Source organism: Eptesicus fuscus, chromosome 23 (genome assembly GCF_027574615.1).
Source record: "Eptesicus fuscus isolate TK198812 chromosome 23, DD_ASM_mEF_20220401, whole genome shotgun sequence".
Classification (NCBI taxonomy): domain Eukaryota; kingdom Metazoa; phylum Chordata; class Mammalia; order Chiroptera; family Vespertilionidae; genus Eptesicus; species Eptesicus fuscus.
Window position 1 is genome coordinate 12576405 of NC_072495.1, and position 14183 is coordinate 12590587.

Sequence of the window (14183 nt, forward strand, 5' to 3'; positions counted from 1 at the left end):
GAGGACACACAATTACTTCACAAAGCATTTTAATTAACTTTCTGGCAAACAAGCAAACAAAAACCCTAATTTATTCACACAGTTCGGAAAACAAAGTTTTGTAAGGTGTACATTAAAATATCTCATTCCCTTTAGTTTCATCTACTCTGTCCTGCCCACTGCTAACCACTTTTATTAGGCTTGTATGCATTCTTCTAATACTGCTGTAGGTAAACATAAGCAGGTATAAATTAAAATTCGAATCCCCCCCCCTTTTATACGGCAGAAACACTTCCAATTTAGTAAAGACTTACCTGAAGATCAGATTCAATGAGAAAAATGCCCAGTGCAATCACTGCATCTCTTCGCCTTTCATCTAATTGGAAGATCCCATGGAAATCTACTGGGCACATACAAAGCAGCTTTTGGACCTAGAAAATGAGACAAAAAAACACACCCATAGTTTAAAAATTTATCAATCCACATTCAGAATAAATCAATACCATAAAAGGCAGTGAATTTACATAACCAATAAGTCAGTTTTTCCAATTTTCCAAAAGATCATAAAAAAGGACATCCCCAGCTTCTAAAATTATCATACATGTGCCCCCAAAACACACAACACTGAGGAACCTGGGAGGAGGGTTACAATGACGTATAACAGAGGAGGTAAAGCACAACAGCTAATCGTTGACACCTGCACTTTGGTGTCAGGACAGCCCACAGTCCCCACTTCCCAGGGATGCTGATAAGCAGGTTGCCCAAACCTACCTACAGGCACAGTGCCTCTCCTTGAGGCTCTTTAAAAATCAAATGTGTGTAAAGCTCTTAAGACTGTGCACAGCACAAAGTTAAGTGCTTAATAAACAATACCTATTGTTACTGGATATGCCATAATAGTGGCTAGCAGAAGGCAAGCAGGCAATAAATCAGCAACTTACTAAATAAATGGAAAAACTGTAATTATCTTCAAAATTATTGTTGTAAACAGTAAATATCAGACATAAAGGATCTATATATATAAAAGCCTAAGCGGTCGGCCGACTGGTAGCTATGATGTACACTGACCACCAGGGGGCAGATTCTCAATGCAGTAGAAACCACAGGCATGGCAACATGGAACAGACTGATGAATTTGAGGGAAGAGGGAAGCGGGGGCGGGGGGGGGGTCCCTTGGCCTGGCCTGTGGGGATTGGGCTGAAACCAGCTCTCCAACACCCTCCCAGGGATCCCAGATTGCGAGAGGGCACAGGTCAGGCTGAGGGACCCCCTGAGTGCACAAATTTTGTGTACCAGGCCTCTAGTTTATTATAAATAGGAAAAAAGATGATCTCAATCTTGAAAATCTCTGCCACAAGAAGCTCTTGAACAGAGCATTAACACACACCAGGAGGCGCTAACCTTGCAGTTCAGGCCACAGACCCAAAGAATAGTCACTGACATTCATATGATCCTGATGGGTTGGTTTTCTGTTTGTTTTAAATTCACCTTTATTGTTGAAAGCATTACAGATGTCCACTTTTCCCCCCAACTAACCTCCTTCCCCCACTCCCTCGCCAGCCCCCTCCCAGGCCTCCAATGCACTATTGTCTGTGTTCATTGATTATACATATGCTAACAGGGTGTTTTAATGGCTAAGGAAAGTGTAGTGCTTGACATTTACCCTGAAAACACATCAATCAATTTCCATTTTTAAAGAGAAAGCAAACTGTTTTTGTTTGCTTGGATTTTAAAAGCATTAATATAAAGGGACAACACCAGCTTGAAAGAAAAGCACCTTCTAACCTGAAGAGAGCAACTAACTGGTCTTTGTCCTAGATATCAATGTTCCCCTTAGGAATGATTGTAAAGAAATAATTAGAGCCCTAGCTGGTTTGGCTTAGTGGACAGAGCATCGGCCTGCCGGACTGAAGAGTTGCAGGTTCAATTCCAGTCAAGAGCACATGCCTAGGTTGTAGGCTTGATTCCCAGTAGGGGGGCATGCAGGAGGCAGCCAAATAAATGATTCTCTCTCATCATTGATGTTTCTCTCTCCTCTCCCTCTCCCTTCCACTCTGAAATCAATAAAGATATATTAAAAAATAATAATAATTAGAAAGTGTTGTAAATAGTAATTGAAAATCAGAAATAATCTATTTAACATTAGGAGACTAAATGATTCAACCAACTGATGAAATATTAGGTTGAATCACATGAAATAACTGATATTCAAAATATTTTTGAACTACAAAAACAAAGCTTACATAAAGTTTAACTTAATACTACAGACATTAAAAATAGTGTTTTTCTGCCCTGGCTGGTTTTGCTCAGTGGATAGAGCATCAGCCTGAGGACCAAAGGGTCCAGGATTCAATTCCCGTCAAGTGCACGTACCTCAATTGCAGGCTCCTCCCCAGCCCAGGCCCTGGTCAGGGCATATGCAGGAGACAACCAATTGATGTGTTTCTCTCACATCGATATTTCTCTGTCTTTCCCACTCTCTTCCAATCTCTCTAAACAACAATAGAAAAATATCTTCGGTTGAACACTAAAATAAATAAATAAACATAGTGTTTTTCTAAAAATAAGAAATGACAGAACAATGCTCTAAATGTTCTATAAAATCACAAGAGAAGTTATCTGAATTACCATATACAGAAAAATACTGTTAAAAATATATAAAAATGTTAATAGTTTTTTATTTTGTTTTGTATGTTTTTTTATAGCAATTGCCACAGGCTCTCGCTGCTGGGCGGAGGGATTGGCCCATTACTTTCTTTTTTATTATTATTCTTTATTGTTTAAAGTATCACATAAGTCTCCTTTTTCCCCAGCCGCCCCCACCCTCTGTGGGTTTTTTTTTTAATGGTTTAATTTTGTTTTTATTTTATTGATTTCAGAGAGGAGAGGGGGAGATAGAAACATCAATAATGAGAGAGAATTGATCGGCTGCCTCCTGCACAACCCCTACTGGGGAGCGAGCCTGAAACCCAGGCATGTGCCCAGACTGGGAATTGAACCGTGACCTACTGGTTCATAGGTTGACACTCAACCACTGAACCACACTGGCTGGGCATCAAAATGTTAATAGTTTTGAGAGGCAGGATGAGCAGTGGTTTTACATTTCTTCTTTGTGCTGTTTCATATTTGCCAGAATATGTTCTAGGGGAAAATATTACTTACGTAGTCAGGATAAACATCCAATAAGTTAAAATAAAAAACATATACATATGGGGGGGGGGAACCCATGCTGTTTTTAAAATTAAATGCTCAGGCAAAAGAGCATAAAGTAATAACAAGAAAGAAACAGAAATGCTAAATTCCTACTTTTCTTTAGTGTTCCTTCACAAGGAGAGTGCTTCCCAACCACAGGGGACAACAGAAAGAGCTGCGGACCAACCACAACAAAGGGATCGTTCAGAGGCCCCAGCCACTTTCACCAGAGAATCATGTTATCTTGACAGAAAGAGTAAAGTCTCTCAAGAAACATCCCTGTAAATAAGAGATGGAAAGAAGGTAGATTCCTATCAAAATGAGTCAGTGTGATGCAAACAATGTTGATTAATAAATCAACAGGTAACCAACGAGAAGAGTCTGGGGCCCTGTCGAAGTCCATGTACTTTGACCTGTCCTGTGCAATACTTAATCAACACTCTGCCTGAACACACAGAAGACACTCTGGGCCTCCGATCTAATGTGCTAGAAGACAGAATGGAGACTCAGAAACTCGTCAAAACTGGCACAACCTCACCATTAAATATGGAAAAGATGTAATCATACAAAAAAAGATTAACTTGCCCAGCTGGTGTGGCTCGATGGTTGAGCATCGACCTATGAACCAGGAGGTCAGGATTCAAAGTCAGGGCACATGCCTGGGTTGTGGGCTCGATCCCCAGTGGGGTGGCATGCAAGAGGCAGCTGATCGATGTTTCTATATCTCTCTCCCTCTCCCTTCCTCTCTCTAAAAAAATCAATAAAAGTATTTAAAAAAAAAACTTTTAAAAAAAAGGATAACTTGTCAATATTTCCACACAACACACACATATGACATTTAAAATGTTAAATATTGCCCTAGCTGGTTTGGCTCAGTTGATAAGAGTGGCGGCCTGCGGACCAAAGGGTCCCAGGTTGGATTCTGGTCAAGGGCACATGCCAGGGGTTGCGGGCTTGGTCCCCAGTAGGGGGCATGCAGGAGGCAGCCGATCAATGGTTCTCTCTCATCATTGATGTTTCTATCTCTCTCTCCCTCTCCCTTCCTCTCTGAAATCAATAAGAATGTATTAAAAAAATAAAATAAATAAATAAATATTTTTGCTTTCAGTCCCTTTCTCTGTCCCTAGAGACTGCTTTGGGGGCAGGGTAAGGATTGTGTTTTGTTTTTCTGTTGTATATAAATAAATCTAATCTTGACAATTTTTAGGATAGTGAATTGCCCATGGACTTTAGAGTTAGACCCAGAGTCACATGCAGGCTCTGGCACAGGCCACTCGAGTGACACACTGATCCTCAGCTTCCCTGTCTATACAACAGTCCTCATGGAGCTAAATGAGACCTGAACTCAGGACTCACTTCACAGTACATGATAAACATTGTCCATGCTACTGCTCTTCAATGAAGTCCTTCAAATGCCTTATGTAAAAGTTAATCAGCCCTGGTGGGTGTGGCTCGGTTGACAGGAGTGTCATCCAGTATCGTGGGTTTGAATCCCAGTCAGGGCACGTGCTTTAGGTTGTGGGTTCTATCCAATTCGGGGTATGTGGGGGAGACGACGGATGTTTCTCACTCACACTGATATTTCTCTTCTCCTCCTCCTCCTCTTCTTCCCTTCCCTCCCTCTCCCCCGCCTCTCTTTCTCTCTCTCTGCAAACATCAATAAAAATGTCCTCTGGTGAGGATAAAAAAACGAGCTAATCAAGTCAATATGCCTTTAACACATTCATTTACTATTTACTGAGCACCTATTTCATGGGAGATGCCGCCTTGAGTACTATGGATGTAGAGTAAGCCAGGAAGACTGGGCCCTGCTCTCATTCTAGACTTGAAGAGACAAACCAGGTGAATATCAGATGCGATAGGCTAAGAACAAATATAAATGTAAAATAAGAAGTTTAATTCTCCCTGTTGAAATAAGGCAGTGATGGCGAACCTATGACACGCGTGTCAGCCCTGACACGCGTAGCCATTTCTGATGACACGCGGCCGCTGAGGCGGCTGCATGCCGAGGATGAAACATTTGCTGCTCCTGAGGATGAAACATTTGCGAAATAATGTTTTTTTCCTCAAAGTGACACACTACCCGAGTTATGCTCAGTTTTTTGGCGAAGTCTGACACACCAAGCTCAAAAGGTTGCCCATCACTGAAATAAGGGAAACCATTCCTCTTTCCTCCTTTTTCTTTGTTCACTTACATTTAAAACACCACCTCACATTTCTGTGAAATGTACTAAGTCCTTTTGAAGAGTAGATTAGCAATTTGTCAGCCTGATGACCCGGGAATGTCTTTCTCCAGAACCTGGGAGCCATCTCTTTGGAATGTAAATATCAAGGGAGCTAGCAACCCTATCTCCCAGTTTCTGTGGGAGGGTAGGAGCCTAACTCAGTGGGCTCCTGGCTCCAAGTGGCAAACCAACCTTCTATCATAAAAACGTGTAGAAGTTTGGCCTTGGCTGGTGTGGCTCAGTTGGTTGGAGCATCGTCCCAAAGGCGGCGGATTAGATTCCTGGTCAGGGCACATACCCAGGTTGTGGGGTGCGTACTGGAGACAACTCATTAACGTTTCCTCCCCATTCCCCTCTCTCTTTCTCGTCAATAAAATAAAATAATATATCCTCGGGTGAAGATTTTTTTTAAAAGTTTGTTTTTCTTCTGATTAAAGCCAATTAGCTAACACAGATCGTCATACCAATTACAAGGTAAATGAACTATGTGTGACAAATATTGCTGTCAAGTCCCCTTAGTGAGGACTAGTTTTTTTTATTTGTGTGTGTGGTTTTTTTAATATTTTTTAATTGATTTCAGAGAGGAAGGGAGAGGAAGAGGGAGAGAGAGATACTAGCAGAAACATCAATGATGAGAGAATCACTGATCAACTGCCTCCTGCACGCCCCCTACTGGGGTTCGAGCCCACAACCCGGGCCTGTGTCCTTGACTGGAATCAAACCCAGGACCCTCAGTCCCCGGGCTGACGCTCTATCCACTGAGCCAAACCAGCTAGGGCCTGACTTCTATTCTTACTTACTGCCCAAGCTCCACTCTGACCAGTGTGGCAGGATCTCTTCTCAATCCAGCCCTCCCCTGTTTTTGGGGTGGGGGGGGGGGGAGGCTGGTGCCAGCCCATCCTGGCACTTGTCCTGGAGAGCAGAGGCAAACCCCAAGATCTCCTCCTCTATATCAAATGTAAGAAATGGATTTCTCCTCACAGAGCAGGTGTTCTGGATGTAGGTAAGGTATCTGGGTTAAAATTAAACTATAATAATAGCATTACAAGCTGGCTAATTAAGCAATTATTTTAAAAGCGTACAACTTTCGTTATCTGAAACCTCTGGGAATAGTCTTTCTAAAGAAACAAAATTCCCTGAGAATTGAAGGTTGAAGCTTTAAGTATTAGTGGTACTTTGTTAAAAACATTTTTAAAAATATTCTTTCTCAAAGGTACTGAGCCATTCTGGCCCGGTATGGCTCAGTTGGTTTCGGGTTTGATACCTGGTCAGTTACATGCAGAAGGTGACCAATCGATGTTCTCTCTCACATTGATGTCTGTCTGTCTGTCTCCCCCCCTCACCCTCCCTGCCTTCCTCTTCTCTAAAATGTCCGTGTATTGATGAAGGGATAAATAAAATGTGGTATATGCATAGAATGGAATATTGTCCATCAATAAAAAGAAATGAAATAGTGGTACATGCTACAGCATGGATGAACCTTGAAAACATTATGCTAAGTGAAAGAAGTCAGTCACAAAGGACCACATATTGTATGATTCCATTTATCAGTGGATAGAGCATCAACTGCAGACTGAAGGGTTCCGAGTTCGATTTCGGTCAAGGGCACATGACCGGGTAGCAGGCTTGATCTCCAGTAGGGGGCATGCAGGAGGCAGCCAATCAATGATTCTCTCTCATCATTGATGTTTCTATTTCCCTCTCCCTTCCTTTCTGAAATCAATAAAAATATAAACAAACAAACAAATAAATAAATAAATAAAATGTCCAGAATAGGCAAAACTACAGAGACAGAAAGTAAATTAGTGGTTGCCTAGAGTTAGGAGCTGAGAAGGCAACAATTCAGGGGAACAGGGTTTCTTTGGGGAATAATAAAAATGTACTAAAATTTATTGTTGTGATGGATGTCAACTCATAGAGAGAAAATGAAAAAGACTTAACAGAACACAGGAGAAATCAACAGATCCACAATTATGTTTGGCAACTTCAGCATTCCTCTCTTAGTAGTTGATAGAATAAACAGATGAACAATCAGTAAGGTTACTGAAAACCTGAAAAACCTTCTCGACCTTACTGATATCTATAGAAAATGCCACTTAACAAAAGCAAAATACACATTCTTTTCAAGTACAATTGGAAAATTCACCAAGTTATATCTTACATATACTGTATCATAAGACAAATCTCAATAAAATTGAAATGAATTGAAATCAGAGGATGTTTTCTGACTGCAAAAGAATAAAATTAGAAATCAACAACAGAAAAAAAATCTATAAATCCTCCAAATGTTTGGGAACTAAGTAATATGCTTCTATATACCTCAGAATCAAAAAAAGAAATCGAAAGAAAAATTAGAAAAATATCTTGAACAGAAGAAAAAAGAAAACACATCTTACAAAATTTTTGTGGAATGCTGCTAAAAGCAGTATTTGGAGGGAAATTTACATCTTTAAATGCTTATATTAGAAAAGAACAAAGATCTAAATGCCTATGATCCTATAATTATATAACTGTAATTATAAGTTCCCCAAAAGATCTAAGGGACTATTTAATCCTAAGTAAGAAAAAAAAAAATCCACTAGACAGGCGCTTTAACCAACTAAGAAAAAAAATCTAGGAAAACAATACCTAACATTCATACTAAATGTAATATTCACAAATCTATTTAAAGTGGTCTTAAAATAGTTCCATCTCTATTCTAACCACAATTGGCACTTTTACTTATTATTAACATTTTAAATTCTTCACCAGTCCCCTAAAAGCTATAAAATGATTACGTTGTTTTTAGGATAAAGATGAAAATCATTTCCATCACATGCCCTGGGTGATAGAGCCCTGCCCACCTCCTCAGCCTATTTTTGTGCCGCCTACCTCCCTAAGCTGCAACCACTGGAGCCTTTCTTAAAGCCATCAAGAGAGTAAAATATTTTCCTACCTCTGGGCCTTGCACAAGCTGTACCCTCTACTAGGAGTATTCTTTTCTACACACTTCGTTGGCTAACTTCTACTCATCCTTTCCCAATGTTTAAAATCTTCCCTGATATCCACATAAATCAGGACCCCATTTTCTCTCTCCTCACACCCATTTACCTTTTTTAAAAAAATTGAGACAAAACGCACCGACACCATTTACTTTTGCTTTGTGGTACTTGTTACCATTTTAGATTCTATTTACTTGCAATTTTTTGTTTAGTGCTTTTTTGTCTGTCTCTCTCCATGGTAAACTCCATGACAGCAAGACCATGTCTATTTATGCATCCCTCTAATGGGCCTCTTCAGAGCCGAGCACAGAGCTTGGCACACAGCAAGCACTCAAAGATTTATTATATGAATGAATGAATGTCACCATCTTTTGCTGTTATATTGGTATAACTCCTGAATCCAGGCTTCCAGACCAGCTCTAAAAACAAAAACATTGAGGAAAACAGAATGGCTTTAGCAGCAAAGATAGAGCCTCTCAGAACTCAATAAATAAATAGGAGTAAGAACTGAGGATTTTTCTTCAACCCTATATTTATGTGTCAGTGTATCACACAAATAAAAGTAGTATTCTGGCTGGCTTGGCGCTGTTCAAAAAAGGCCAAGGATTTTTCCTAAATGCCAAGTTACAAGACAGAAGCAAATACAAAAACAAATAAGTATGTACATAAGACTGTCAGGGAAATGAAGTGCATAGATAAATTTCAGCAATTAGAATCAACAACATGAATAGCTGCTGGTGAAAGGGACTGAAAGCAACCACTGGGTGCAAACTGCAAAGAGATAGCAGAAAAGAGAATCTGCAGTAGAGTCAGAAATAGAACATTTCTGCCCTCTGGGGGAGCAAACAGCTAGTGATGCATCATTCTGAGACTCTCTAAGGCCATCGATATCAACAATCCAGCCATAATAATCTTCCTAATACACATCACTCTCAGGCCCTGAAACATCCAAGGGCTCTTACCTGTCTCATCAGTGAAATCCAAACTCTGAGTCTGGAAATGCATATCGCCTGCTCTCTTCTCCAGTCTCATCTCCTCTCTTCCCTTTAAATACACTGTTTCTGCTGACCCTGTTGTCCCTACTTAACATCTCAGAGCAAAGTAACCTCCCAGCAAGAGCCTACCACCTTTTCACTTTTAGAGCACATTTCACTTTTTTTACCTTGCATTACATTTTTCACATACCTGTCCAGAGCCATGGAGAAAAGGTTCCGCCCCCCCCCCCCAAAAAAAAAATTATACTCACTCACACCCCAGCAAAGTGTGAAACAGCTAAATATCCTCCCAGGGGATTTTTATTAAAAAGTCACTTAGTGTGCCCCAGGCGGTTTTGCTCAGTGGTTGGAATGTCGGCCGGTGGACTGAAGGGTTGCAAGTTCAATTCTGCATGTACCTGGGTTTCAGACTCACTCCTTGCCCCTGTCAGGGCGTGCCGGGGCGGGGGGGAGGGGAGGAGTTGGGGGGGGAGGGAAGGCAGCCGCCATAGATGTTTCTCTCTCTTTCTCCCCCCCTTGCCAATCTTCTGAAAAGCAAGGGAGAAAATATCCTCAGGTGAGGATTTTTTTTAAAAAAAGAAAAAAGACCATAAAGTGAATACTGCTATATATGGTTAATGACTGAAAAGGTATTCTAAATGAAAGTTCTGATGAGTTATTATGGGCTGAATTGTGCCCCATTCCCAAACTCACATATTGAAGTCCTACTCATTCAGGTACCTCAGAATGTGACTGTATTTGGACAAGAGTCTGTAAAGAGGTAATTAAGTTAAAATGAGGGTGGGCCGAAACCGGTTTGGCTCAGTGGATGGAGCGTTGGTCTGCGGACTGAGGGGTCCCGGCTTCGATTCCGGTCAAGGGCATGTACATTGGTTGCAGGCACATCCCCGGTGGGGGGTGTGGAGGGGGCAGCTGGTCGATGTTTCTCTCTCATCAATGTTTCTGGCTTTCTGTCCCTCTCCCTTCCTCTCTGTAAAAAGTCAATAAAATATATTTAAAAAAAAATAAAATGAGGGTGGGCTAGTCCTATCAATCTAACTAGTGTTCTTAGAAGAAGAGATTAGGACACAGACAGGAACAGAGAGAAGACTATGAAGACACAGAGAGAAGATGGCCATCTACAAGCCAAAGAAAGAGGCCTCAAAAGAAACTAACACTGCTGACACCTTCATCTTGGATTTCTAGCTTTTTTTTTTTCCTGTGAAAAAATTAATTTCTGTTGTGTAAGCCACCATGGTACTTTGTTATGGCAACCCTAGCAAACAAATACAGTTAATGTGGCATGTTTACAGGTAAAGATTTTTTTCTTCCAATTTCTTCCTAAAATATTTTAGACTTAAGAACAACGATTATAGTTCTAGCAGCGTGATACCCTTTGCCAATGCTCATTCTCTCTCCTCTCCTCTCCCTCCATGGAGGGCTCTTTTTAACATGGCCTCACAAAGGAAAGGGAGCAAAGATGGGAAATTTTCAGTTGCGTGATGCTGAAAAAAATACCATTATTTTTACTCCATGGCAGACCACTCTAAAGGACAGACTGGATAACCATGAACTCCAGAAAGCCCACTCACTGCCCTCAGCATCTGGCCACACATTCCTCCAAGTATAGATAAGAGCTAACCAGCTCATCTTCTGAAGAACATCTGTCCACCAGGGAGAGTCCAGCCTGTCCCTAATGCCAAAGTGCCATTTAAACATCAGATCAATAGTTAGCTAAGACGACCTCGAGATTCTGGCATTCTAACTGAAGAAAAGAGAGGATATTTTAGGACACGGGAAAGGACTCTGACCAAAGCCTCCTGCGGGTGAGAAGAGGAATGGAAGGGCAAGAAATGCTGCCTGCTCTGCAGCTCTACCCAGAACGCTCCGTGCCCCAGCGTTTGGGGTGCATTAGTATGGCACAGTACAGAAGAGGAGAGGTAGAAACAAGTCACCTGGTTTCCTGGACACAGAGAAGTATAACCAGGCAGAGCCAGGAGGAAGCTTGGCAGAGGCCGTTCAACAACATTATGAAGACAGGCAAGAACAAGGAAAGCAGAGCAAGACAGGCATATAAATTCAGAGAGAGGGAGTCTGGAAGCCAACCCTACGTGGAGTATGTGGAGATTCCAGTGTAGATGGGACTTCTTTTCTTCTCTTAATTTTTTCCCTTTCACTTTTCACCCAGTGTGGAGAGTGTTGAGGACTAAGTGGAACATGGTCTAGAGCAGGCATCCTCAAACTACAGCCCGCGGGCCACATGCGGGTGTTTTTGCCGTTTTGTTTTTTTACTTCAAAATAAGATATGTGCAGTGTGCATAGGAATTTGTTCATAGTGGGTTTTTTTTAAAACTATAGTCCGGCCCTCCAACGGTCTGAGGGTCAGTGAACTGGCCCCCTGTTTAAAAAGTTTGAGGACCCCTAGAGGGCTTCACTGAGGGTGTCCTCAGAGTTGGATGTAATCCTGGGGGTGGGACTCAGGGCTGAGACTCCAGTCTTAGAGGCAGCCTAGCAGGAAAAGGTCAAAGCTCAGATATGGATCAGAGAATAGATGCCCAGGGCTCTTGGGTTTGGCTCTCTGAACATGGCAGGAATCTGGTCACCAGACCTGGGATACAAGAGAAGATGGAGGACTTGCAGGAAGTCTGACTTGCTGTTGGTCACCTGAGCGACTAAATTAGGACTGTTCCTTATTTACCTGCCTTAGCATATACCAGTTAATAGGAGGTGCTCAATAAATGTTTTCTGAATGAAAGAATGAATTAAGTAATTAAACAAAAAATAAAACCCACTTGGTTTCACAGCCTGGGATTAGGGTGGAGTAAGGAAACACAACGGTGGCATATAGAGGGACAAAGACAGGGCAAGTTATGTCCTTCATGTGCCGCAGGTGCCGTTAAAAGCATGTCAGGGCTGCCTGAGTTACCAAGTCTGAACTGAGATGTCAAGTCCCGTTCAGAAAACTTAAGTCTTTCTTGGCCCTGGCCGGGTAACTCAGTTGGTTTAGAGCATCAACCCGATACGCCAAGGTTGTGGGTTTGATCTCTGGTCAGGGCACATACAGGAAGCAACCAATGAATACATCAATAAGTGGAATCACAAATTGATGTTTCTCTCTCTCTCTCAAATCAATAAATTAAAAGAAAACTCAGCCTTCCTCAGGTCAATCCTATCTGGACTAAACCTTTCTCAGTCCAATTCCTTCTCTCTGGAAAAAGGAGAAGAGGAAAAATAGAAACAAAAAAATGATAGAGAGAGGTTTGTCAATACTGGTCTCCCCCCTTAAGCCTCCATCTTGATTATCCCAAATGAGTGCGCAGAAACTCCTTTATTCTTAAGAACCTCAAGAATCTTTTGCTTAGGAATGCTAAGGGCTTCTTTTTGATAGTTGTAGAGCGGGAAAACGTAGTGAGCAAATACTACAAAACTGAGTAGTCACCACTGTTCTGCCCCTACTGTCAGACAATTCTTCCATTTGCCAGAAAGCTACGTGGGGAAGAGAGAATCCCATCCCTTCAACACTAACACACGAATGAGTCTCATCACACACGGGTAGGGGATTTACTTACTGTTCACTACTCTGTGCACGGCACTTTAGGCCTGAACTCATTTAATCCTCAGGCCTGATCACCTCATTTCAGAGATCAGGAACCGGGCTCTGAGAGTTGAAGTAACTTGTCTAAGACAATGCACAGTGAGTGAGGGCAGGGACCGAACTTAGGTCTGACTGAAATCCACGTTCTTTCCACCATCCCAGGCACACCTTTGAGTTGCCTTTCACCTTTCTCCCAAGATAAGGATTGCTCTGGCCTAAGTTCTTTTTCCTCTGAAGCAATCCCCAGTTCAAGTCCCTGCCCACTGACAGTTCACTCCCGCTTCCCTGCCACTGTAAACCACACACGATCTTTTACCCAACCGAAGGCCCCCTCTAGTGTCACAGAAAAACAATGCGCAGGAGATTTGCATTTCAGAAAGCACTTTCAGATACAGTGACTAGTCCATCTGCCCTTCCCGTGAAGCGGGCAACGCAGGTGACAGCACCCCCATTTTACAAGGAAGGCATCTCTCCAAAGTCACGGAATAAAAAGCAGGGAAAGTCGGGAGCAGAGACCCAGATTTTAACGCTGGTCCTTTAACTCTTGCCACACTGCTCCTCACTGCCGCCCCCGCCCCAGCGATGTCACAAGGTGCCCCCTCAGTTCGAACCCCGGCCTGTATTTCACGCGTCCCTCCCTCGCCCACCCACCGCAGCGCAGCGCCCCCGCCTCTGCTTCCACACGGCCCACTCCCCCTCCGCCCCGTCTCTTTCCAACCCCCTCCGCCCACAGACCACCCCGGCTCACGAGACGCCTCCCGTCACAGGCAGCAGTACGCGACCCCCTGCTCGGTCTCCTGCAGACCCTCGCCCAGCAGCCCCCCCCCCCCCATTGGCGCCCCAGTCCCCTTCTGTCAGCCAGCGGCCGGGTCGGCCCAGGCTACCTTCTCCAAGGATGCAGGTCTCTGCACGGCCAGGGAGCGGGCCAATGACAGGACCGTGTTGAAATAGAAACCCCGCGAGGCGCTGGAGCCGGAGCCGGAGCCGGAACCGCAGCTGGAGCCGCCGCCTCCCCGGGCCGCCGCCGCCGCCGCCGCCATCATCACGCGCACAGCGGCGCAGCCCGCCGGCTTCCCGCACCGGCCCGCGAACGCCGGAGCTCACCACGCAGGCGCGGCCGCATCCGGCTTCCCCACCACGTGACCTCTCTGTTGACGAAACTGGTTGGGGCGTGGCCGTGGGCGGTCCCACCGCTAGAGGGGGGAGAAAAGCCTTGCAATAGGTCGGGCGGCGCACG

The 14183-nt window shown here is 43.4% G+C and overlaps 1 protein-coding gene across 1 annotated transcript in view; it reads right to left on the bottom strand.

Annotated features, from left to right (window-relative positions):
• PI4KA (phosphatidylinositol 4-kinase alpha) overlaps positions 1–14091 on the bottom strand; it is a 95108-nt gene extending 81017 nt beyond the window's left edge. Inside the window, exons 1-2 of the mRNA XM_008142637.3 lie at positions 13831–14091; positions 294–410 (exon numbers count right to left, since the gene is read on the bottom strand). Coding sequence (XP_008140859.2) covers positions 294–410; positions 13831–13989 — 276 coding nt within the window. The 5' untranslated portion in view covers positions 13990–14091. The remainder of the gene's footprint in view (positions 1–293; positions 411–13830) is intronic.
• Between the last annotated feature and the right edge of the window lie 92 nt (positions 14092–14183).